The following is a 27,693-nucleotide window of genomic DNA, read 5'->3' as shown; positions in this document are numbered from 1 at the left end:
CCTTGTGCCAGGTACAGAACTACAACCTCCTCCTTCACAACACCTGAGTCAGGACCTTGTCACCAGCTAATGTCTATTCTCTGGTGCTCTTTTGGGATGAGCAGATACTAGAAACACTCAAGGACCTCCTGACTACAGCTAGTACTGTAAATAAAAATAATGAGTAATGCTGGTCTTACTTGGCATTGCATATAATTAAAGATAATCAAGAGGTAAAACTTAAAGTTGCTTCTTTAACTACAAGCTCCAACTCTTCATTAAACCTGCTTGGGATCTTTTTATGCAAAATCAGGTTTGCAGATAAAAGCGCAGTCTGTTGCAGTCTGTGTTACTGCTAATCTTTGAAAACACATTTCAGCAATAGATACTTTGAGATCCACTTTAATTGTATCTTGCATAGACTGGATGGGACCCTTTGATCAGGATTTCATGGCGCACAATAGATTTTCAAAGTTCTGCAGACAGCAAGTTTGGAAGTCTTGGCTGTAGGTGCTAATAAAAGTTTTAGGTTTCTTACAAGTACATTAGAAATTCTTACATGTTGGAAGGAATAAAAGAAAAAAGACAGAAACCTAAACCAAAACCCTTTTTAGCCCTGTGTTGCTAATTTTGTAGCTAAAAACTCCAGTAATTCAGAATTATCAGATCAAATGACAAAGGGGTCATAAGCTGTGATAAGTACTCGAAGGAAGGTGCTAAGTTTTCCCATTATAAATACCATACATCCTGAAAGAAGGATTTGTTGTGTGCTTGCTGCACTCAAGGACTGTCAGAGCTGCCTCAAGATAAAACAAAATGAAACAAACCCACCCTCTCTTTGATCTGGTCACAGCTCAGCTTATGAGGAATATGTGATGATGAAGTGAGGATGATGGGTGGACCTGGCCTGAGACACATCCCCACCTTCAAACATCACCTGGAAGCCTTTGGCTCTTTTGCATGCACACTATCCTACAAAAACTTTCCAATGGTAAAATATGTTTTAAAGAGAAAAATGAAGAAGAATAAAGTGTGTAACAAGTTTTAACTCAGATGTGAGATGAGGTACAGAGTCTCTAGACTTGAGAAAGAGAAGTCTGTCTTGCTTTCAGACAGATTTGTGTAATATGGAATTCTCCCACCATTTAGACTAGTTTTTGAGAAATTGTACTTATGGGTATTACAAATCTGTAATTGCTTTACAAGCAATATTGATTCATTCAACATTAAGGGACCTGTATGTTCCTTCTCCTTCTCCTCACATCAGTTAGGTCGTTAACTGATGAAGCTGAATTGGTTTTAAAATAGTAAAAATAATTAAAAAAATAAACACACAGTAAAATAGACAATTTGCATGCCAAGTGCATGTTCTTATACCTTTTTGGTATCTGTTTCTCACTGACAGGACAGCCTGTAGCTCTGTGCCTAGAAAGTCCCATTTTCTGAAGATTAATTTGTCCATTCACTTTAAGTAAGACTGTGGGTAGGTGCAGCACTCACTTCTGGCTTAAGAAAGGAAGATCACATTAAAACAAAAAAATGTTTTTCAAATGTTTGTTTGTTTGGGGTTGTTTTTCAGGCAAATTTAAATACTTGGCATTAGAAAACTAGCATGGTATTTAGTAAGTGCAAATTTAGACTTAAAACAAAAAGTCTCCAAAAATACCCACTTGCCTCAGCTATAAGAACCACAAAACAGAAAGCAACGAAATTTGGAAAATAAAAGCTAAGTTATTAGAAGATACAAACCAAAACTCAAAGACCAGAAATCTAAAAATTATAACAGCTACTTCTGTTAATTAAAAAAACCCCACATTAGAATTTGAAACTGAAGAAAGAACAGTGTGTCCAGACCCCTCCTTTATGGCTTCTCACAGCACAATTATCCCAGCACCTTCTCCCCAGCTGGTCTTTGTTTTGTGTTTCTGTTATCCTTCAGTTTTATAAATAGCTATGCAGGTGACCAAATCAAGAAAGAAAGTTATTGTTTCTGGACAAAGGGAAGACTCCTGCTTCTTTTTGGGGGGAGAAACTGCTTACCTAGAAGGGGATTTGTAAAACTGCCACTTGAGATTTTGAAAAGCATTAAGCTCTTATGTTGAAATATCTTCTCAAACTGAATTAACAAACCAGAAAAGGACCACCTTTCCTATGGCAGGCTTCCATGAAAGCAATGCTCCTGCCATGGTCTTTGTGGAAGAACATGGATTTTGGTGAACTGGGTGTGTTCCTAAGATGTATTTTCCTATTACTTGTCACTTTTGTGCCTCAAAGACAATGCAATTAAATGTTATGAAACAATTCTACCTCCTTCATCTTCACTTCTAATTCCTCAGTAGAAAGCAAAAAGAAACACCAAATAAATCTACTTCCTAACTAGACCTCCTTCAGGTGCTTCAGATCTCTACATGTGCACACCCTTACATCCTATTCTACCTGGAACAGAAAGAGTGGGAGTCCTTTGCAAGGAAATTCCAGGTTGAATCAGCCACCTGGGTCACAGTTGTTCTTTTCAATGGCTGAGATTTGTGTAAAATGCATAAAAATGTGTAAGAGACAGATGAATCCTTGAGGGGCTGTCAGATAAACCACTTCAGCAGCTACTGGTCTAAAATAGGGTCTTAGAGCCCTTCATCTAGTCTGGGGTTTTATCCACCCCCTGCAATGCCTTTCTTGGTGGGAGAAGAGGAAGTTTGGAACTGGAGGTGGTAACCTGTGGCACCAAAGCATCCATTCAAGGCACTGAGCCTTTGATCTTTATCTGTAAAGCTATCTCAAAGCTGACAAGAAAAGTTCAAAGAGGTTTGCTTATTGGGAGAAGTCAATTACAGCTACCTATCTGAGAGGAAGAAGAAACAAGGAATTGTTCTCACCCATATTTGGGAGATGCACAAGGGGAAATGACAATAGTTTATATTCATTTTGACAAGAGTGTTGGTTTCTTAAAGTCTCAGAAACATCCTGTTCTGCTCACTTTTGTATCATCCACTGTTTTGCCTAAAGGCAACCCCCATAGTTAGAGCAGGTGTGTGTTTACATGGTACACACAGAGGCACAGAAAGGCTAAATACTGATTGTATTTTTCATCTTCATTTGTCCTCTACATAATCTTTACAAAAAAGCTGTCAGTCCTCCTTGCACTGGTTAAGTACTAATATTCACTGAGTTAATAAAAAATGTAGCATGCAAAGGAATAATACATTCTTGACAGAAATCATGCCTAACATGAAAGTAAAAAATGTAAATACTTTGGGGTGACTGGGAGTTCTGCATATTGAAAGAACCCATTCTAGGTTTCCAATGCTAAGCATTTGAATTTGCCTGGAAACAAACAAACAAGCAAGCAAACAAACAAAACTTCCAAGTTTTGGACATCTCTCCCCTCTTATGCAGATTGCTCTTCCCTTTATCCCAACTGAGTAACAGTGACACTGTAGGGAATACAGAAAATGAGGCAGTACAATATGTAAGTGAATATTACATGTCACTCCTTGACATAAAAAGATAAGCTATGTTTTCTGTTCTGTAACTGACCTGCTCTGTTTTGAGCCATTTTTTGGTTTGCTGATCTTTTCTGCACCAGCTCTCTGGATGTAAGTTAATGTTTTAAAACACAAAACAAAAAAAACCAACCCCTACACAGAAGCCACATTCACAAGACTTACTCCACTTTTCCTGAAGGTTTTCAAGCAGCAGAAGGAAGTTCAAGCCATTAGGCTACTCTAAAATGCAGTTCCAGTTTAAACTCAGCGAGTGCTGTACCTCCCTGAAGGATTAGTACCCTACAGTCTGGTCACTGAAGGAGAACAAGGACAGAAATTTACAAGACTTAAGTGGCTTTTATAGTTCAACAAGAAGAAGAAGCAGAAAGACATTGTAGGGAAATGAATAAAGACAGGATCTGGTACGGACCCAGAATATTCCCACCAACAAACACTGCTGTGCTTGGGCTGAAAGTGTTCTTGCTCAAGCTACAGAAGCATTATACCCATCATAGATGTGGGGTGGCACTAACAGAGACCTAATGGAGGCTGCTTATGGATCAGTTTTGTTTGTTTTGTTCTGAAGCCAATCAAATTTTGTTCAACTCTGAAGAAATTCCCTGGCTGGTCCCTATGTCACTTTAATGGAGCCCACGTGGGCTGCCACTGAAAGGGGAAATTCCACTCCTCTCTGCCCTCGGTGCTTCCCCAGCTATGATGAATCATGGGAATTCCAGCTGGGAAACGAACTTCTTTTTTCTTTTGCCAATTTAGATATCAGCAGGATCAGACCCAGCTCTGTCACGTGGTCACTGGAACCCTGGTGCCAGCGAGAGGGCAGAGAGGGCAGGGCGAGCAGGGGCCTCGGGAGGCTGGAAGAAAGGGACCTGCTCTTCTGGCAGCTGCTCAGACTTGTGCCAAATTCAACTGGCCATGTGGCTACAGCTCCAGTAGCACTTTGCTGCCTCTGTGCATCCTGCAGAGATGCCCACAGCATCCATATTTTAAGATAGGAAGGAAACATTAAGACACATGGTTTAGCCTCTTCTATTAATAGCTTACTTCACCTGGTTTCCCCTTGAATTAAGCTTGAAAAACATATACTCATGTTTTTCATATTACTGCCTCATAAATACATATGAGTACATTATGTAGTCATTATAACTTAGATTTCACATTTACATATAAAATACCTTATTTCAATTATTTCTAAAGCATTTACTATGTAGTAATTTATGTTGAGGTCATAAACTTGTAGCATTGCACATCTGCCTTCGCTTATGTCTGGAAAATAAACTTGTTCAAAATGTATATACTAACCAATTAGGATAAAGATGTTAATAGAATTTTCAAGCTTCTGTTACTCTTCAGTAATTTATTACAGCTGGCAAAACCAGACATATCTACATTGCATCCTATTACAGTTTACCAAAAATCTAAGATGATACCCTAAAGCCAAATGGGAAAGTACTGTCCCTTTCAGCCACTGTTTTCCATCAATTTTTCAATTCTCTTGTCTGCTGAGCATATAAACTAATATGGTTTTCCAGTGGGGCTTTTTCATAATGATTTATGATTGCCATATTTGCCTTCCAAAAGCAAAGCATCTATCACATTTTAATGTCCTGTGCAGTACATAGATTTTGAATGATTCTGTAAAACACAAAACTGTTTGTTCTGGAATCAACATATCACTGAGTACCTGCAATATCAAATTATGATTTAATATCTAGCTCTCTACACAGCTGTGTGGGGCACATTTATAAACTAATGGTAAAAAAAAGAGTTTTGCCACATTTGCTAGAATGTTTTTTCCCCATGGGCATGAACATTAATTTATTGGGTTCTTTGCTTGGCTTTTAATAATTTATTATTTTACTAAAAAAACAAAAAAAACTACCCTATGTCATTAGATCAAATCTAAATTTTTCGCTTCTGCTGAGTCACTGACAGTTGCAGGCCAAGGATGGTGTCGCTTGCCATTGCTATGGTTGACAAATGCTTCTACTCAGGACAGTTATTTTAGCAGGCCTTTAGTGTCACTACAAGGCCTTATTTTATTTTGAACATATTTTATTTGCCAATGACTTAATAATTTTGCCAGCACAAGAAGAATGCAGCTATAGGTACTACATAAGCATAGCTGATCTTGTGAACACATTGCACCCTTACACTGCTGTCTACCTGCAGAGACCAAAGCAGGGCATCTCTTGATAGTTTCAATATTATACTGCATCCTTTTGTCCACATTACCATATTTCTTTAAATATATTTATTTAAAACACATATAGATCACAGTCACACTTAAACATCCTTTCTATAAACAGCATTATAGGGAGGAAATTCTGTCTGAGAATAAATCCTATGTGGTGATTTAGTTTGGGTGTTTTCCCCCCTTCAGTTTGTGGGTGGATGCTTTTTTTTGGCTTTCTGTTTTTAATAAAAATTAGTGTGTTTCAGGTTTGGTTGTTTTGGTAGGTTGGTTGTTTTTTTTAGCCTGGGGATTAGTCCAGGTGGATGACATAGCTGGAAGGAAGAAAAGAAGCTTTAAAGGGATTGGTAGAATGAAGTGGTTGTGCAGAGAGAAGGGAATAAAGAAGGACAAATATAGATGGGATGGAGGCTATGCTGTGCTGAAGCAAGGTCAGAGGAAGAAGCAAGAGGATTTGACTGGAGAAGTCACACTGAGTGAAAGAATGGACTTTTGCAGTGGTATTTGCGGAAGTTTGCATTTCCTATCTAATTTCATTCCAAAGTCCAGAGATGAGAGAGAATTTATGAACTATTTAAGCTGACATAAACTGTGCTTTGTATGGCAAACAGGACCTAACAATCCTACAGCAAAAACTTTTGTTTGTGCTCCTCAGCGCAGCAAATGCAGCTGGTGTCCTCCTTTCCCTGTGCCAGTGAAACTCAGCTTTGAAGACTGCAAATCACTGAAGTGGGATTTCATGTGACCTTTTATGTTCAGCCTACACGTTGCTGGGCTAAAACAGGGTGTGCCACAGAAGCTGCTGCCCCCACAGAGTGGTACTGTGCAGTGGGAAGCTGTCAGGAGACACTGGAAGCCGAGACAGGGGGTGGCTGTGGGTGGCAATGGGTGCTGAAGAGCAGAAGACCTTCCCAGCTGTTATCTCCTTAGGGCAGATTAGACTTTTGCTAGAAAGGGGAGATCTCCAGAGCAGATCGAAGAGCAGAAGTGAGGCTGAGAGAATTGTGATTGTTCAGCCTGGAAAAGGCAAAGCTCTGGGGTGATCTTACTGCAGCCTTTTAGTAACTGCAGGGGTCTACAAGAAAGCTGGAGAGGAGCTGATTACAAGGGTATGCAGTAACAGGACAAGGGGAATGGCATCAAACAGAGCAGTTTGGATATTAGAAAGAAATTCTTTACTGTGGAGTGGGGAGGCACTGGAACAGGCTGGCTTGAGAACTTGTGGCTGTCCCATCCCTGGAAGTGTTCAAGGCCAGGTTGAGCAACCTGATCTAGTGGAAGGTTTCCCGGCCCATGGCAGAGGGATGGGAACAGGATGGTCCCTTTCAACCCAAACCACTGAATGATTCTATCATTTCCAGAGCCTTTCCTCTGGACTCTATGTAACTAATGACAGGTTGAGATGTTACAGTTGGATGTGGGCTTTGATGGCTAATTCTGTCATGGAGAACATTCTATAGGTTACTTCCAGTTAATTTCTTGCTTGAGTTTGTTTTTGTTCTTTTGTCCTGTTCAAGTTCACTGAGGTAAAAAACTAAGTTAAAATTTGCCTTGAAAAACCAGATTCAATTTCTAAAACTGTTTGCTACCACTAAGAGGAATTTGTAGAACTACTACAATAAAATATTTTCTTACAGTACAAAACTCATATCCAAATATTCCCCAAACACTTTCTCCAAAAGTAAATGCTCCCTATGGTAAAGCATCCTATACATAGGATGAAATTTGAGATAATGAATAAAATTTCAATGCCAAATGAATTATTTTTTCCTACTATACACTTTCAAGAAGACACATTGCCAGAAGATCCTCTGTTAAAGAAAAAGGCCTAGCAGTTACAGCCAAGCTACCAGTAGAAAATTAGTGAACACTATAAACACCTCCTGGTTTGACAGACAACAGACATTCTGGCTTCAAGGAAATCCCTCTTGATTTTCATGGAATTAGGATTTAAACCCTTCTGTTTAACGAGGACTAATACAAAATCCTGCAAAAACAAACCCCAGACACACTTGTTCAACCTAAGAAAAGCAAATTGTCAGTTTATTTCCACTTCCTTTTAAATGGACATTATGCTTGGAGATAGGGATTTTAAACCTTTGTTTTTGCTGGGGGCAGAGACGGAGTGCTGCAAATTAAAGAAGTCATGTAAAATTAACATGCAACTGTGCCCTTGGAAAAGGCTGTGTGCAATCTGGAACTCCCTGGCTGCATGACCTTAGGCAAGCGAAAGCATGTGGCACACTTTGGTTTGTGCCATGGTTTGCCCATCACCACAGAGGCGATGATGCCTTCAAAAGGACTTAGTGCCACACAGCAAAGCCAGCTATGGGCAGAGGGTCATCATTAAGGTTTGTGGTCATAATAAAAAAATGCAGCAAGTCTGAAGAGATGCTGTGACACAGCTACATATAGTAGCTAGAAATTATTTAAATCATAGGAATCATAGGCTTGTAGTCCAGGGAAGTTAAACCACAAAAGAATTTGTAAGGTTAGTGCAGACTTTTCTTCTGAGCTTCTAACTTCCCATTACCCATGCTGCCTACTGTCCCTGATCATGAGTGCATCTATTTCTGTATGTTTGCAGCATAATTTTTTTTCCCTGAAGTTCAGTCTGAAATCCAGGCACACTAGAGCTTGCCATGGCAGTATGGGTATTGCTCATGTATTCACTCCACTCTTTGGGAAACCATTCAAAGTACCAAATTATTTCTATGAGCCACAGATTAGTTTATCTCACAATACATAACCAAGCCTTTGAATTAATTTTTCCTGACTATAAGGAAGCAGTTAGAACACACTGAGGGAATATTTGCATAATACTGTGCATGCCTTATAAGAAACACTATATAGAAATTAATACCAGAATTCCACGAAGTTCCAGCATTCCTGTCCAACTATTACTGAAGTTAGTTGAGTGGCTTAACTGCAAACAATGTACATACCACAACATGTCAGGCAGACAGACATATAAGAACATTTAAAGTTCTTATTGTTGCAATAAACTTAACAAATGGAACATTTGTTAGATCAGATCTGATCTAAGATTTGCTAATGCAACAAAAAGCTAGGTCTGGTGGGCTCAACTACACCCATGGAGAATAGCTGAGCTTAGCAAAACCACATAATATCTAGCTTTTCAGGTCTGCACTTAAAAAAATAAAAAGAGTCTCTCTCAGACTCAACAGTAGCGCTTTTTTAACTTTTGCTGCTACAAAGCAGAAATTTTAAGAAAGTTGTCTTTAAAAATGCAAACTACAATCACATAAATTGAAACTATGTTTGGCAGGAATGTTTCTTGGCATCGCATCTTAGCATATGAAGAAAAGTACAATTTTGCCATAAACATTTAGATCATGTAACATTCAATACAAACTCTGAACCACCTGTGTGTGTTCCATGCAGACAGGGGTGGAATTAGGAAGTCAACTGCACTGTTAACAGGTCACAGAGCACGAGGGGGTACCCAGGTGTTTCAAAGATAAAGGAAAAGGCTCCCACCACATTACGCTGATTTCTTCCTGTATTTGCATATCTCTCTTAAATTTATCCTGTGAATATCTACTCATGGAAAGCTCTGCCTTCAGGTTTTAAAATCCTGACACCACAGTAAGATTTTGTAGCCACATATCCAGGTTTCTAAGGAGTATTTCAACATGCTCAAGTCGAAGTATGCATGTCCACTGTGTGTGGTGAGAACGCTCACACACTTGAGAAACAGGTGCTCCTCCTATCCCTGCACAAATCGGCTGAATTGGCCATGAGGAGGAGAGAAAGGGCAACTTGTAATACTTCAGATTAATGCAGGAAAGCAGAGCTACTTCTTTCTCTTCCTTATTTTACAACAATATTAAAACCTCAGATGAGATGTGGAGTGCAGTCTATGTGAAGGTGCAGCAGAGGGGTGGTGCTGCCTTTTGGGTTTAGGGCTTTTGAATCAGTTCACCAAAATGTTGTGGGCCATTATAACCCTCACACATAGACCCACTTTAGATACTTGAAGGTAATCCTGCTCTAATTGTTTGCAAAAGTGCAGAAGGAGAATCCCAGCTATAATTTTATGACAGCAGGAGGTGTGTACTGTATTTTTTTATGTACCAGTAATGGATGGAATCAAGCTTTCCAACTTGTTCCTCAACTTGTTATTTAAAGATAGCTAGTTTAGACCAACACCATTTAAACCAGTTCAGACTACTTAAGGTGGCAAATTGCAGGCAATGAGGAAATTCTCTGCGTTCTTCCCCCTGTCCATTGAGGCTTCCACAGGTTAGGATGCAGCCGGCTTGGCTTTCATTAGCTGTGCCTGGCTGAGGAGCATCAGTGTCACTGCAGCTCTGCCAGTACACACCTCCCCAACAACACTGCCACAGTATGGAGAGAGTCGGCATCAATAAACTGCATTCCATCAAAATTAGCTTTACAAAAGATTATTCCAGTTTGCATGAAGGTTCCTGGGGAGAGGGAGAGTGCCTTGATAAGGGTTTATAAGTTAGTATTGAGTGCTTAAGTATGACTTATTTTAGGAAAAAATATTTTTCAGTATTTCATTCTTATTTTTTCAGAGGAGGAAAAGAATTCCATGTTACCTTAATCTGAAACAGAACTTCTTTTAAGTATTCAGAAATACAAAAAGTCATGATGAAAGAGCCTCGAAGTGCCAACTGTAGCAGCACATGAAGCGAGACACACTAAAAATACTTCAGTAATGGCCAGCTTCTGCTTTTTTCCTCTCAAACCCTGTATTTAACATTGTTCTCCTTCACTTAGGAACATTTCCCGTTTTCCAGTTCCCTCCATTCCGCCAGTTCTTTCGAAGATTAGGAAACATTACAAAACTTAACTACAAAAGCCATCTTCATAAGACATTAAAGCATTAAGCAATTAATTAAGTTTTTCTAATTTGCATAAGACTCATACATGATAATGAGTCACACACTATTTCCTTACAACTTTGAAAATAGACACTTTGAAAATATTCCTCTTTGCGCTGCAGGTGAAACCGACACATATTTTACTTCTAAATCTGCGTTATCCACTCCAAACCCGTGTTTACCTCCCGCACTTCCTTGCGGCGCCCTGGCCAGCGGGTCAGAACGGGTAAAACTCCCTTTTACTCTAAAACCTCTGCCAACTTGCTCGTGCCTCGGCAGCTCCCGATCCCCCCGCGCTGCGGGAAGCGCCTCGTCCCCCGCTGCCTTCCCACCGCTGCCCTCAGTCCCGCGGCAGCGCCGTTCCCGCAGGAGCCGGGAGCGGACCAGCCCCTACCTGAACTTCTCTCCGGCCGGCACCGTCAGCCTGTTGAGCTTGTCCATGCCCGTGAGCGCTGCCCCCCGGGACGCGCTGCCCTCGGCCCGGCACCTGCCGGCGCCGCCGCTTGCCCGGGCCGGACTCTCCTTCCGCCGGGTCCCGCCGCGCTGCCGGAGCCTCTCCCCGACCCGTCCCGCCTGCAGGCACCGGCAGAGGAGGGACTCGGGGCTCGGCCGGCTCCGCCCCGCCCGGGGCGCGCACAGGTGGCTACGGAGCCGGGAACCGAGGAGGAGCCTTTGGGAACGGGGGCCCGCTGATCCGCCCCTGCCCCCGGAGCTGCCGGAGCGGCCCGGCCGCGCTGGTTCAGGGGCGCTGAAGGGCGGCCCGGCCGCGCTGGTTCAGGGGAGCTGAGGGGCGGCCCGGCCGCGCTGGTTCAGGGGCGCTGAAGGGCGGCCCGGCCGCGCTGGTTCAGGGGAGCTGAGGGGCGGCTGAGGGCGAGCCCAGCGGGCCGTGCCGGGGCCGGTGAGCCGCTCGCTGTCACCTGCCCAGCCCAGGGGTTTCACCGGCTGCGGGGAGAGATGCAGGGCCTGGTTCCTCTCCTCCTCCCCGCTCCTGGTGAATTTGTGCCAGGTGGGAACATGCTGCGTGGGAACTTTGCCTTTCCCGAGGTTGCCCAGTGAAAGAGAGAAAAAATCACCATCTTATCCCCATTCTTTTGAATGTAACTATAAAGAAAAAAAAAGTTTCTTACCCTATTTTAAAACTATTTAAAACTCTGATCCTTCCAGAGACACAGCAAGGCTGTTCCCACCGAAGGTGCAGGCAGCTGTGTTTTATGGCTCTGGTATCTCTGAGCTTGGGACTTTTTGCTCAGTCTTAAGCTCAGCAATATTTTCCTCTATAAAGCCGAACTTTGGAGGCAGCCAGTTGCTTCTAAGGGGCAGTGTAGGCAGTTGTTCACATCCAGCCTACTATTATTATTATTAGTAGTAGTAGTAGTAGTAGCAGCTGATTCATTTGAATTCTGCACCTTTGGAGGATGGCTCTGTTGCTCCCCTTCTGTATCTTTGGCCTCTCTGCAGCTTAGTTTCTAACCTAAGGCTGTTCTAGAGAGGAAACCTAGTAGTTATTTTTTTAACTGTACATCTACATCGTGTTAATATATTTTGATACGTAGAATATGCTTTGGGGACACACAAAGGTATTTTTTGGTGGGATTCTTATTGCCACTTGGCTAGGTTTTCCCATGGAATTTGTCTTCCTAGAGAGTACTGACTAAAGTTTTTTTTTCTTGTGAAACTGAAGGAGCAAAACAGAGTTTCATGGTTAGTGCAGGTGACTGGGGAAATAGCCTGCCATGAGATTTTTGTTTTTGATAGCAGTATCGTTGTGATCTTGGCAGGCTGCTGGTTTTGGTCTCTGAGCTTTCAACATAGGAATTGCCTGATGTTTGAATACAGTATTTTCTAGGCTGGGCTGATAGTGTACAAATTGCTTTTTTTGGGGGTATCTTATAAAGTTTGTGGGCTTTAAGGAATAATACAATGTTGACTGTCACATAATACACAAAACTGGATCTTCATGTTGCGTTGTATCTGGTTGTGGACCGGTCAACTTTGCAATTTTACTCCTTAAAAGTTATTTTGAAAATTAAATTAATTTTGAATTCGGTAAAGTTCACACTGACAGTGTAAAGAAGTAGATAGGAATATATTGCTGTGTCACTTTCCCTTTTGCTTATATAATCTTCCCACTTATCTGAACACATATCAGAATAAGAGATTTGCTCAGTAGGTTCCTGCAGGGTTTCCCTTATACAACAACTCCTCTTGCCTGACTGTCGCAGAAATCCTGAGCTTTTTTCCTCTGGGATCTCTGAGATCTGTCATCTGCAATACTGTGCTGATTTAACCTTGTTTCTTCCTGACTCAACCAAGGCTACAGGTTTAAAACTCTGCAGTGCCAGTGCCGAGTTTTCTCGCCTGTCCTTGCAGTGCTGTCACCTCCCTGGTCCCAGGAAGGGGTGGCTGCTGATGTGTCATGCTCAGGGCAGTCCCTCAGTCCCGTGCACTCAGGGCTCAGTGACACTTTGACTCACACAGGATTTCTCATCCCAGTCATCTGCTGGCCCCTGTGTTTGTGTAGCTGTGCTACATGGACTGGGAAAGGAGTCCACTACAAACAATCAAGCAAAAAGTCACAAAAATCGGGGTTTTTAGCTGCAACAGTTCTTTGGTTTGATTTGGTGCACAGATGTTTGTGAGTGTGCAGTGCAGGATGAGCAGAATAGGGTGTGCGACTTTTTAGACTGGTACTGCTGCCAAGAAGTTACTCCTAAAAAAGTCTTCATTATACAGGACTTGTTCTTGAGATTCTGTGGCACCTGCTTAGCTCTCTCTGGTCTGCCTCCAAGTCGGCCTTGGGCTATCTGCCCCAGTGCTGAAAAGGCTGGTTTGGGTACCCCAACATAGAAAAACCACTGGAGAAAAACCTTAAATGAAGAAGGGCATGGCCAATCCCTCCAAACAGCCCCAGGCCTCTCCTTTTTGCCCAGCAGGTGTTTGCAGAGTCTGAACTCTGGGCCTATGTTAAGACTGATCCTGTCTGTGCTCAGGAGGATTTGTGCAGCCCATATGGACAGGGACATGTAACTGTCCAGCTGGCAGGGTGGCCCTGCAGACCTGCACGAGGGACAGGGCAAGGAACAAGAGTTTCTCCATCACTACAGCCTTACTTGCCACCCCAAAATGGTGTCTCTGGGGCCCAGGCTGGAGCTGGGGGCAGGGCCTGACTGACCCCCAGTGCAGGAAACACCCTGCCTTCCTCTTCAGGAGCCCTGGGAGAGCCTGCAGGCGGTGGTCGGGTTGAGCCACACAGCAAACATAATGTGTGCTATTTCTGTAGCTGTAACCCCAGCAACTCTCCCTCTTTGACATTATATGCTCATTTGGATAAGGCCAAAGAGGAACTGGGATTTTTTTACCACGTGGGTGGCATCTTGACCATAGTGATGGTTAACAGGAAACTCTCCTCCCCAGCCACAGGGACTCAGGGACTGTTTTGGGTAGATGGGGATTTGTTTTGAGGTATGCCTTTGTCATCTCCCTGCTCCCTGGCACATCTGGGGCCAGTGGGGATTGTGCTGCTGCCTGCTGAGACATGGCCTGGAAGGGCTGTGGGGCATAATGGTGTCCCAGAAGAATGTATCTCGAAGTCTTGGATGAGGTGTTTTGCAGAGGTGTTCCCACAGTACTGCTTCTCTGGAGCGACATCACTGAAGCCTTTTGCCTAAATTGTATTTTCCTATCTAATGTTTTAAGAACCTGCATCCACACAGACTGTCACTCTTGTGATTATGTAGATAGGCACTAACTTTATTTTCCTTTATTTGGCTGCAAAGGATAGGGGATGGATTCCTGGCACTATTCCCTAATGCAGGTATGCAGGATTTGCCAGTTAAGTCCTTTGGCAGGATGGCTTACAGAATATACACGCATTTCTATTTTAAATTTTTGATGCTCAAAATGCCATTGTAATTTTGAAAAAGGCCTTCTAAATGCTTGAATAGATTTTATAAATCTATAAATCCACTGTCTGTTGTAACATAATTTTCTCTTCTTTGCAAGTGCTGTGGCTCCGTCTGTGTTGGTCTCTCTCATCCTCTCCCAATATGACTGCATAATTCCCCATTTATGCTCATAAATAGATTGATTTTTAAAAGCAACTTCTTTAGCATTTGATAAAGCATGTTGATAAACATGTTCAGAAACAGAATGTGTTTTTTATCCCCTCTGCTATCTTCTGCTGTTAATTTCCAACCAGCTCTTTCCTTCCACATGCTGCCTCATTCTGGCGGCATGTTCTGGTTTCTGTTTCAGAGCTGTGAGGCCATTGAGGCATGGTCAAAACCAGACTTGCTGAAACAAACTCTGTGACAAAGACTGTGAGCATCCCACCTTCATTTGGTCAAAACTGTGAATTGCCAGGTATGTCCTGTTTCAGGGCTCCAGTTTTCTATATCCTATTGTTAGAATATTGTTAGAATAATTTTTGGTTTTACTTTGGATCTCTAAGTAGATAAAAGACTCCTGTAGCATAGAAACAAAGGATCAGATGACTTTTCTAAAGCATTTTAGTTCTTGTTAAATTATGTCCCTAGATCAGAAAAAGCATCTCCATAGAGAGTCAATTGTAGAGAAATAAACAAAGTCCGGGGTTTGGCTGCTATCACTGATAAGATGGGTGTATTTTCTTGCCTGAAGGTTTTTCTCTGACTCCTTTGATGACTGCCTTTTCTTATTTCCACTGAAATTAATGCTCCCTAGTTTAATACATGGTTTGTATGCTGATTTTGGGTTTGTCAGGGGTTCCTGCTGAAGCTATTAAATTTAAATATAATATAACAGCTATGCATATCTTCCTTTAAGACTCTTAAGTTTTGGTGCTAACAGCTTTTTATGGAGACCATTTTTGCCGTTTTCTTAATGCAAGTTGCAGAGTATGGCTGTGTGACATATTAGTCTAGGGAACTAATTAGTCTGGGGAACCTGGGGGCCTGTTTGAGCTCTTGCTCTGGGTTGATGCCTGAAGCCACATCCTGACTGCTGCTGAGGTGGGGCTCAGTGGTGCAGCAGCATCTCCCCTTAGCAACTTCTGCACAGCAAGAAGCCCTAGGAAGGTGTCCCAGGCAGGAGCTCTGGCACACAGGAGAGATGGACAATCAAGCTGCAGGAAAGGGAGAAAAGTCCAAGCCAGGGTACAGGTGCAGCCTTGGCTCTCATTGCCATTTCTGAACCTCTAGGGTTTCACACAGTTGAGATAAAAGCTTTAATTGTAAACTCACATTTAGCAATAAGAAGCTGAATAAAAAGAACTGCAGGTAGATTCAAATGATTTGCAGTGAATCTCTTTAATGCTTATTTTTGATGCTTTGAGGAGACAGTGCTGCGTCAAAGGATCTCAAGCTATGCATGACTATTCAAGAGGAAGCTACTTTTTACAGATTACATTAATGCTCATAGATACAGTCTAGTGCCTTCAATGTCTGTGAAACTGCCAAGAAACCTGATTTGAAGTAAGTAATCAGTTGGATTACCAGGTTTCATTTTTATTCATGACATGACCATATATGACTTTATCTCTCAGTCATGTTAGGAAACCCATTTCTTAACTCCTTCTCTATTAACAAAGCTTTCTCTCCAACATTATTAGAGGTGATTGGGCCAATTTTTTTTTCTTAGAAGTACTCAGGAGTGAAGGATCCAACTGTTCTTTATAGGAAAGAATTAATGGAGATAATTTAATGTGCAACCTTCTCTGCTAAGTGTGTTCTTTGATTTTGACTTCCCTACTTCTGGAGAATGTGGAGAATCACAGGATATTGCACAATTTGCTCTTTAAAAGACAGCTTTGTGAGCTTTTGCTTGGCTTTTCTTTTAGGAAGTCCCAGCAACAGAGCTCCACTATAAGCTCTCCTGAGCAGTATGTAAAATGATTGATAATTCACTTCAAAATATCTGTCTGATTTTACTCCCTTGAGGTCATAGTGTTTCACCTAGCTCAGAGGTACTTCTCCCTGCCCATATCTACAGGCTGTCTTTAATCTTAGATTGATAATTGCTTCAAAGACAGTATGTGTTCAAACATGAAGGACTCTATTTAAGAGAGGCATCTACTGCTTGAGCTCTGAGCTACTAGATTAGCACTAAAGAGAGCTCCAGCCATAGAAGCACTGTAATGTGAATGTAAATATAACTGGTCAGTAACAGGAATTTGGCTTGATCAGTCTGTGTTCACATGAAAGTTAGGAAATGATTGCCACAGTTCTCTTTTTCATGGCTGTGGAGTGAAAATAGCCCAAACTGGTGCCATCTGCATCGGAAGACAGCCCAAGTACAAACCATGTGAATCTAAACTAGAATCTGTAGTTGTGCTGCAAACTCGTTTTTTTTTCCTAAAAGAAAAGTGCTGTTTGATAATATTTTGTATGTATTTGATTTCTTCTACTTTCAGAATATCTGTAGGAAGATATGCTAGCAATGGGCTGTGGTAGTGAAGAGTGCAGGGGAAACAGAAAATTAGCAGTAGACAGTCACATGCTGCCTGTGAGGGTTTTGTGCTTGATCATATGGATCTGAATGCAAATTTGTGGTACTTCATACCGGGCCAGAAATGCACTCAAACTCTATTGTTTAAAACTATGTCAATTTAGATATAGTTTTTGCCCCCTCAATTTCTATTTTGGTCAACACACTGCCTACATAACTTAGTATTCAGTGTCTCATAGCTGGTATTTGGAAAACATGAGTTTATGGAACATGATTTCTCATAATATTATCTATATTTGCTACTTACTGATTGCTACAAACAGGTGAAATAGTTCTGCTTTTTATTTAAAATAATACATCTCTGTTTTTTTCCAATCTAGTATCTAGTTCAATGGAATTTTCTCCTTTCCCAGGATGCTTATATGCCATTTTAAACTAGGAAACACTTCTTGTACAGGGAGAATTACATGTGATGAGAAGAGAGTACATTTCTGTCCCAAGTGTTTTTACATAATACTGATTTTCAGGAGTTTTGGTCTTCTCACTGTGGGTCAAATAGCTCAATGTCACAGTGTTGATTTTGGAAGATTCCTATCAGCTGCCCTAGAAATCTTAAAACTTTAATCCTTTATCATTTTGGATACCAATGGCATGCTCAAAGCTGATCTTACAGTACTAGTAATAGAAGATGCAGTTGAAAATGCAACTCTAAATTTTATTGAATGGGATTTGGGTTTGTCATTAGGCTCACTGGAGGAAACAGGTCATACATGTAGGCATGTACTGCAGGCAAAGATGTGAAAACAGTAAATTTAGTAGGATTTTCTCATGAAGAGTCTTCTGAGCAAACACATTTTAGCACCTGCTGAGAATATGTGTTTTCTTTCTCTGGGGACTGTGCAAAAAGCTGCACTTCTGCTTTTCAGTTTTACTGTCATCTGTTTCATGTGCATACAGAAACACAAGTATTGCTCCTACAGACACACTAATTACTTAACGTCAAACTCAAAGCATTTGAGATCAGATTGTCTCAGAGGCAGTGACCTGTCTTGGAGCCAGCTGACACCCACGGTGACTCTCGGGAGCAGCTCTGCAAGTGCTGCAAACCTGATCCCCTTCCAGGATCACGAGTGGCTGCCAGGGAGATGCCCCTGAGTGTCCGGCTTGTCCCACTGTGAGCCTAACCACGGGAGGGAGGGTGCAGGGACACAGGGCTCTTTGCAGCACGAGCATCACTCAGCATTCAGGCATGGATGGTGAATGGTCTAAATATGTTTGTGTCCCTGCTGATGAAATTGCTCACACGGACAAAAGGCTGCACAAATTTTTAAAATTTCAAAGTTAAAGGAATGTCTTGAAATAAGGTCATTTTTGTATAGTGCTGTTACACATACCAGGATGCCTTCAGTATCTGAAAAATGCTTAAAAACTAACAATTTTAAAACCACTTCTTTCCTGCACTGGCCTGTAATACATACAACCAAAGGGAAAGGGTTGGTGGGTGGCATAGTTTGGTAATCTGCACTTCACTGACCATAATTATGCTGTCTGAGCGTTTTCCTATTCCAGCTTAAGAACAGGAAAAATTATTTTATCTATAGTCTTTTCTATTCTCATGTGTTTCCATCTGCTTAATACTGCTCTCTCCTGTTTCCTGGATAATTGGAATTGCCTGCCACTGTGTTCTGGAAGCAGAGAGGTCACTGAACAGAAAAAGTTTCAAAAATTTTTTTCACACAAAAATGTAGTGGATTTGAAATACCACCTTCCAAAGAAACCCCAAAAAACAAACAAACAAAAAACAAACAACAAAACCCCACCCTAAATAAACCCCAGTAAAATGATCAAGGAGATGGGAGACTCTTTAAAGAAAGAAATTATTGTCTTAATAAGTATCAAACTACTCTTTGAAATATTAGCAAGAGAACATTTTATGACCAAAGAGATACATTTTAATGGAATTCTCTCTTGTGTTGAGAAAAATTGTTCAGACTTGTAACTACAGCCATGAATTTTTTCTGTTGTCTACAGCTACAAATTTTGTGGATTGTTGCTAAGGATATGTTTACACAGTTGGTAACTTTAATTGCATTAAGATCACAAAAATGTAGCAGATGAATTGGAGTCCAACACTATATCAGAGAGGGTTATTATTTTTATAGATCCTAATGTGAAGCATTTATTGCCATAGTACATAATTTAAAAGAGTTACTTTACAAGTTTGTGGTCATATGATTCTTCATCTTTCCCCTCCCACAGGATATTGGGACAAAAAGTCTATGTTTACTATCAAACACTGGATTTCAGAATAACTTCCCTTCAGTTTTAAAATACAAAGGGAAAATACAATATTCAGAAAGGAAAGAAGAAAGAAAATATGACAGAAGTCTACACGTAAAGAAACACACATATGTGAATTTGAATATCCATTATACTCCATTGTATTATTTATAAACAATCTTCCCTTTTTTATATAGTGTTATAATAGAGAACAAGAAGGTCTCTGCAGTGAGGAAATTACCAACTAAAGTATTTTGTGATGGAAGAAAGTTTCTGACTATTAGTTTAGGAATAATATGCATAGGTGATAGCTCTACAAGATTTTTAATGTCTGGTTGTTAGTGAATTTTATCAACATCTCCAGCATGGATTTAGATATTTAACACCTTTCTCTGTATTGTAGATATCTAGGGTTATGTCATACATTTGAAACAGTCCTGTTCATTTTGTCATAATGGTGTTGAGTCAGAATTGTGTTTATAAGCAGACTGATAGTGCAGACTAGATTGCACTGTTTGTAATTTGAAACTACTCACAAGATGTATGATCTTTGTATAGCTTTTGATAGAAAATATTTGTATTAGTTAGCAAATAGGAAGACAATACTGATACAGTAGAGTGTTCCAAAGAGAAGTTATTGGTTTTTAAGGTACCTTTTCCTTAGGCATTGTGATTTCTTTCAAGCTTAACCTTTCCTTGATGCCAGTTAACTTTCATTCTTCTGTTCACAGGAGAATTGCTCCTTGTATGAAAAAAACTACTCAGAGTATCATGAGGCTTCTAAAGAAATGATAGATTTCTATTACTATGCTGATTCCTGGTGGAACTGATATTACCTGAGTAGTAGTGCACTGTGCAATTTTGTTTGTTTCAGGTGGTGAGTGGGGTGTCACTGCAGCCCAGCAGTGACAGTTCACACACGGGTGTGGAGGTGCCCACCCAAATCCATCCCCTCCTTCTTTCCTTCCTCGAGCACCGGCTGTCACAAATGTCACCTGGCACCCACCTTGGAGCTGGCCCAGAACTGCTTTGCTTTAAGGAAGCTGATGCACAAGGATGTCAGAGTAGAAAGAAATGCTGATAAAGGAAGGACATTTTGAGCTTGGTGTAGAATGAGTTCTAAGCCTAAGCCTGGGTGTCTGCTGGAGCTATTCCCTGGGGCTGTGCTTCAAAATGTTCTTGGGGCATTGGTTGTGACTGAACAGCACTTCAAATCTGTCCAGAAAGTGGTGCTCCATCCTGTGGACTCGAAAAGGTACATGACAGGTATAGATGTATACAGATGTGTTGGTTTTGCCTTAGGCTGGTTCAGGAGCATTGAATTCTTTAATCCTGATGGATTTATTCCCACTATTCACTGTGATTAACAGAGGATATGAAGCTATAGTCATCTTGGTGATGATAGAAAAGTGTTGCTTGAAAGACATTATCTGTAAGGTCTGTGATCAGAAATTAGCTACAGTTGTTATTTTTCAGTATTTACTTAGCTGCCTTTTTTTGTTTTTAAGAGAAAACCCAATGAAATACCAATGCATGGAGGTATATGATACATAAATAGTACTGCTTTTGGTTAAAAGCTGAAATTGTTGAAATTTGTTGGTTTATCTGTAATTTGGAATTAATCCCTGGAAAGGGACAATCTAGCAGAGATTACCTCTAAAACTATACATGTGAATCATACTTCTATTTCATTAAAAATAAAAATTTATACTAAGAAATAATTGACTTTGGAATGTCTTTTCAGAGTGTATTTAAATCTATTTGTGGGCTATATGTGAACAATATTTGTACCAGTAACATAAAAGGAATATAGCTGGTAATTCATGTTGACATTCCAAGCAATACAAATAATTCTTTTACTTTTATGTTCTTGAGCTGTAGTATCTGTTAATGGAAGCAACAGTATGGAAATGTCTAATATTCTTGTGTATTTCTTCAGATTATTCCCTGAGCCAGAGGAATGAAATGAGGAACTAATATACTGATAAAGGTAATTAATGATATCAGCCAGATCAGTGATTTAGGAAAAAGGATTGATTCCACTTGTGAAATGCATGGTAAGGTATGTTAATTGAAATGGTAACATATTTTTAGCTTTAGTCTGTATTCTGAGAGCTTGGTAAAATAATAAAAAGCCATTAAACTGTGCAGTGAGGAACTAAATAGGAGAAATGATAGAATTGTGGTAGCAGGTGTCTGTCAAACTCAGTGCCAGAATTGTGAAGAAGAAGCTGAGACCCAATGCTCTGTCAAGGATATCATTGGAGAGTACCTAAAATGTGCAATGGCATGGCAGTAGGTAGAAAAGCTAGTATAAGAACTGTAAAATACATGAAATCTCCTTTTGTTTTTCTTCCCAGAATTCTTGGCTATTAGAAACAGAAGGAGATTGTCAGGGTTTGAAAAATTAGGCATGGCTTGTGGAAGAATAAAATAAAATATTTTTAAAGACAGATTATGTAACACTGTTCCATTATCATTTTTAGCAGCAGTCTCAGTCCAGACCAAAACAGATTTGGGCAGGGAGACTGACCTCTTTCCCTACTATGGAGAATGTTCTTTAATGCCTCTGTCCTCCAGGAGCTTGATAAAATAACCGGGAAGACATGGTGTGAGTAGTCCTGAACTGTGGCATCCTGCAGGAAAGCTGCTGTTCTGGTCCTGTGCAGCATCCATTGGAGCAGTGTCCCTGCTTCTGGCAGCTGAGCAGCTCCTGTGCTGGATGGCAGCTCCTCAGTCCCTCCTGCACCCACTGCAAGCACACAGGTGCTCTGAAGCATTGACAATGAGAAGGCCAGGATGAAGGTGCTCATGACTCATAATTTAGTAAATATGTACATTATGGTACTGTCTGTATTTGGGTGGTTGCAGGTGATCCATCCAGAGAGGCTCTGTGATGCCCTGAGTCATGTGTTGATGGGGGTCAGTGCATCTGCATGCAGTTATGCACGAGTGCTGCCATGTCAGTGTCTGTGCTGTTACTAAGGCAATCCTACACTCCTCCCACTGTTTGCTCCTGGAAAGGGACTTTTTAAGGAAGGTGCTAGTAAAAAGGTATTTATTTGCATGCTGAACACAATTTCTGCATTTTTGGGGGGAAATCTTTGAAATATGTATTTTTGGCAAACTTGTTAATTCTATGGGTTTCAGACAGTTGGGTTTCAGGTCTTGAATTCTGTTGCACAAGGGGCTGCTGTGGCATTCCTACCAAGCGCACTTCATCTTTTCCAGCCCAGCTGCACTGAGCAGCCTCCTCTGAAGCTGTTTCAAGTGTCTGGTTGCTGCAGCCCCAACTGTCTGGCTTGCAGCTGCATCTGACCCTCCTGCCATGGTCCCTTAACTTCTCCTTGCAGCTTATCTTGTACCTTCTCTACTTTGCTTGTCTTGATGACCCCATTTTTAAGTACTGCTGTTTTAATTGCTTAGTATTATCTCAACCTGTTATTTTCTCATTTCTGAACTGAAAAAAGTTTACATTATTTGGTTTAATACTTTCCTCCACTATCTTAGCAATAGTGTGTAGACCCCCTGACATCACAGCATAAACTTATGAACTATTGAATGACGCTCTCCACATGCTTATACAAAAGCAAAAAGAGGTTGTGTTTTCACTCATTTTCACAGAGGCTAGTCTAAAGCAAGAAGAATGACATGTCCCTCCTGCAGAGAGCATAAATATATGTTGATAACATGCTGTAAATTAAATATTTTATTTCTTCCAAAAACTGAGAGGACTCCAGTTTGGACACTTGGAGCAAAATGAGCCCAGACATTTGTTCTTTTTTCTGCCCAGTGTGTACTTGAGCTGGGGCACATGTGGAATCCTGGTAAAATGAGATTATAAATTAATGGCCCTTCACACTTCATTGCTTGAATGAGTCAGAAGTTATTTTCTTCTGGTTTTGAGTCCCAGGTGCAGCACTTTCTGACTAAGAAATATGATTCTCTAAAAGGGAAGAAAGACCAATGATTTGAAACTACAACAGCCTCTTCTCTGTGGTCTGAGTGCACATATGTAATAGAGAAAAGGAAAGCACATCAACGGACAGGGTGGAGGAAAGGGATCCTGCCCAGAAATATGATGTTGGTGAAGAAGTGGTTTGTGATTTGGGCAACAGCTTCCATTTCGGGTCTTTGCTTCTGCCTTTGTGTGGAAACCTAAGCAGGTCATTTGCATACATGCCCCAAACAGATGACCCATTTATTTGAATTTTGGTACCCAAATTGAGTTGCTGTGTGACTGATATTGCATTGCTGTTTAGGCTGGTTTAGGGTATTAAAAAAGGGAAAGATATCTACCCTCACAAAAACTTAGTGAGATGAAGCTGGGTGTTACAGTCCCTCTGCCTGGACCAGCATGGGCTTTGTTCTCAGAGGCTGATCCACTCTTGCTCTTCAAAGAGGGCTGACAGGTCTTTAGTCTCTCACTGTTATTGAAGTGTACCTCTGATCTATCTTACTGAAGGTCCCTAAAAATGAGCATAGTTTCAATATTAAAGAAACACTTAAAAATTTTACCCTCATCCCCTCTAATGACATTCCATAGATGGCTGAGCATGGTAGGGTAGCATGAAAAGTGATTGGGCAAGGTTCACTAACTCTATAATTTTCTAATTTATAAATTGTCCTGAACATTAATTTTAATGTGTAATGGTATTTGAAGGATATATTATAATAAGAAAACATTATGATTATCCCAAGGATAGAGGAAAATCTTTCCTGCTTACTAAGTATTGGAATAGAAGTAATCTACTTCCTTTGTTTTTCAGTTGAAAGCTTTCTATGGACTGGGGAAAGTCCAAATGCAGATTGTCTGAACAAGACAAGATGTCTGTACTGCTGGATCTTACTTAAAGAGACAGCAAAAGCTCTTTATGCTTTTTTTAAGGAAACACCCTAGTTGTCATAGAAATCTCATTAGTTTTATTCATATTTTTGTTAGGAATTGTCTTTGATTAAGTGTATGTAAGTGTTGATGTCTGTGTCAAAGCTGAAAAGTTAATTTTCCACATTAAGTTGTTTACCTTAATAATAAAGAAATAAAAAATGTGAGCGGAGAGGGGAGAACAGAAAAATATGTTAATGTGTAACATTTCTAGTTCTTGTAGTTTGAACTATGCAAGTTCAGACATCTCAAGTGGAACACCTCAGCATTACTAGAAAAGTACTTTCCTGGTATGTAACAGCTCTTACAATTGAGAATTTATTCATATGATACAGGAAAAGACATTGCCTGTTCTTGGAAGGCAAGGATGGAAAATTTCTGTTTGGAGTTCTTAAAAATTATGATCAAATCAAATAAAAAAGATGTTAGAAACTCATCTAGAAATCAATTATAGAATACTTACATGATTTAAAACCAGCTATTTTTTCTGCATATGCTATAAATTCCTGGTGGAATAAAGTATTAACATTTTTCACAGAAGTGAAAATTGATAGATGTTTATTTCAAGCAAAGAAGATCAAATGCTGCCCACACCATAATTACACAGAACTTGTAATTATGTGTTCTGCAACTCAGCTCACTTATTACCCAGGATCTTCCATAACTGCATGTTGCTATATACAAATGGTAAACTCAAGACTTGACACCTCAGACCTGATTTGCAGGTGAGGATTTCTCATTTACCTGGCAATCTGTCACGCCCAGAACAGGCTTCTGAATTAGCATGTGATAGAAAGTACTGATTTTGTGATGAAAGATTTCAATCCTGATTTTGTAAAGTAGCCCCCAGAGCTCCCGAGCTGAGAGCAAAGTTTATTCTGAGTTTGATCTGGGATGAATTTCTAATCACATTAGCTATAAAGGCAGCCTTTTAATTTCACGGTCCCTGGGAAAATGAAACTTGGGTAGACTGAAAGCATTATGAAAAAACTTCTGCATAAACATCTGATACTGTAAGTCTTGGAATATCTACACTGAGGTGATGAAGCTGTAATTACATTTCTTTCTGAGATATGCTTCCAAATTTTGGATGTTTGTAATTGAGTTATAGCCTATATGCTGGGTTTGGCTGGATACAGTTATAAGTACCAATCTTATTTGCACAGCAAGACAGTGTGTTTGGAAGGGCCTTAAGTTCCAGGATTCTTGTGTATCTGTGGTATAAGGTTGATTATGGCACCTGCACTCTCTTAAAAAGTGCTCCTGAATGTAGCTTGATGTTTTTCTATAGAGTGTTCTCCCTGGCATAAATGTTAGCACTGACTAAAGGGGCCCAGGACTGGAATCAGTAGGATTTGAAACTGCTCTCAGGGGAAGTATCTGGAAAGTGCAGTTGTACTGGCATTCTTGAGAGTGAGCTGGTTCAGTGCTTTGGGTGATCTCAGGCTTTCAGGGTGAGAGTTTATCAGCTGAGTCTGCTGTGTGGAGTGAAAAGTACAATGGTGCTTGTGCAGGAGGAAAGGCTTTAAGCAGAGCTCGAGATTTCAACATGCTGTTGGGATTGCTGCAAACATGTAAACCTGTGAGAGCAGTTTGTTGCACAACCTTGGCAGCTCCAGAGAGGGTTTGGACTAGTGACTCACTGCTCTGCTGTTCTGTGTTTTAAAGCAGGACCTCTCTTCTGATACAGTTTAGCAAGTGGGGAGGAAAATATTTCATTATTGAATTTCAGAGGTAGGGCAAGACACTAGTAGAGACTGCACCTTGGTAATTTCACCTTAACATCCAGTAGTTTCTCAGAAACAATCTAGGTACACCTGTGGCTTCAAGTGTAGGTGGGAACTAGTTTATATGGGGCTGTCATTAGGCTGTCAAAGCCAACATTGACACAGTAAACTCAAAAGAATATGGCAAGAAATTTCATGAGAAGCGTAGAGCAAAAAATGTTTACTTAAGGGTATCAAAACAGAATTACTATGATAAACTCTTTCCAGATAAACCATTTTGTCTTTTTTGCCTAGACAATTTTTTTCCCCTTAGAGAACAAGCATGGTACTGGCTGGAGGGAAAAGAGCCTTGCATTAAGTTGTTGGAGGTGTTTGGTGCAGAGGGCAGGGAAGCACACCCACGCATGGCTGCAGATTGCTCCTGCTACCTCTGTCATGAGATGTCCCAGCAGAATGGGGAATAACTCTGTGTTTTAGCTCAAAGGGCACTCACAGCCTTGTGGACTCAAAATCTTGTGGAAAACAAGAATATCAAGTGTTGAACTGGAATAGGAAAGGCAAAGAGCTTTTGCTGGTGGTCAGAGAGCTTAACTCCTGCCTGATGAATCCCCATGAAGAAACTTTCATCAAGGCAGAGACCTGAAGCTCTGAACACAGCCAGGAGAAACACAGGATCTCAGTCCCACTGTGTCTGGCAATTATTAATTTTCTGTTTGTCTGTCCTCAGTGTCTTGGTCCATTGGGAATTACCTGCTGTGTGAACATGCTGGAACAGGCCAGCTGGTCTGTGTTAGGTGTATCAATGTAGACTCAGTGTCTCCAGTTAAACTGAGAGTGCTGGAAACTCAGGCAGTTTTTGCAATAGCAAGTAGTACGATGTAAGAGTAACACATTTTAGATTGGAAGTTGGTACTGAGGATATGACATCCACACTGTGCATTTAAGGAATTTTAATGCTTTGGACCGTGGAATTCAAATGGCAAAACACTTTTATTATTCCAATATACAATTTGAGGATTCAAAGCTTGAATGCTCACATCACTAGAAGTGCAACTCTTGGCCTAAGTTCAATGTTTGCCCCAATATTTTAGCAGATCAGATTCATGTATGTCAGAAAGAGAAAATGTATCCTTGGTTGACTTTCTCTCTACATTTTCTCTCAAAATGATGTCCTGTTAGACTAAAGTGCTTTGCAAGAAAGTCCATTCATTTTTTTACTTACCTAGTAAATTATTAAATTAAACCCAGAAGAATATTTACCTATGCTCTCAATGAATTCCTATCAATAGGAATAGGAATTTATTGGGTAAAAATGCCTTCAAGCTTATCCAGTTTCTTACCAATAGAGTGGAATTCAGAAAACAATTTGCAAATTGATCAATGTTTTCCCACCTAGTGATGGAGGGGAAAACTACATGGAATAGTAACAACCATTAGGTGAAGAACAGCAACACATTATATTAAACTGATGTCTTCTTGGTTTCACTGGCTCATAGAGAAAATTCCCTAATATTATTTCTGTGTAGTACTACAAGAGAAATAATATGTTTGAACATTAAGGATATCCTTTGAAACAGACTTGATTTGTCACAAGTTATATGAAGGCATTTCTCATCTGTTATATCTATATTTGCTTATTCAGTACTATATTTAAATTCTAGTTAAATTACTTTCAACATAGCACTTTGTTGAACTGATCGCTTAAATTAATCCCTAAGTAGCAGATGAAAATTTGACCTCAAATACAATACAAGCAAAGAGCCTTTATGTTCTGGAATAGGTTGAACTTGTACTTTTACTAATATCATGTTTGCCCCTTTCTGCTCTGAGGAAG

At 40.5% G+C, this 27,693-nt stretch overlaps 1 protein-coding gene across 2 annotated transcripts in view; it reads right to left on the bottom strand.

Moving 5' to 3' along the window:
- BLNK (B cell linker) overlaps positions 1-27,693 on the bottom strand; it is an 85,997-nt gene that overhangs the window by 31,525 nt on the left and 26,779 nt on the right. Inside the window, exon 1 of one of the 2 annotated variants that reach the window (XM_059477022.1) lies at positions 10,939-11,160. The exons of the other annotated variant lie outside the window; for it this stretch is intronic. Coding sequence (XP_059333005.1) covers positions 10,939-10,985 — 47 coding nt within the window. The 5' untranslated portion in view covers positions 10,986-11,160. Of the gene's footprint in view, positions 1-10,938; positions 11,161-27,693 lie in introns of those variants that run through there. 2 annotated transcript variants of the gene reach the window in all.

This window comes from Ammospiza nelsoni, chromosome 8, assembly GCF_027579445.1.
Source record: "Ammospiza nelsoni isolate bAmmNel1 chromosome 8, bAmmNel1.pri, whole genome shotgun sequence".
Classification (NCBI taxonomy): domain Eukaryota; kingdom Metazoa; phylum Chordata; class Aves; order Passeriformes; family Passerellidae; genus Ammospiza; species Ammospiza nelsoni.
This window is presented reverse-complemented; position numbering and strand designations above follow the sequence as displayed.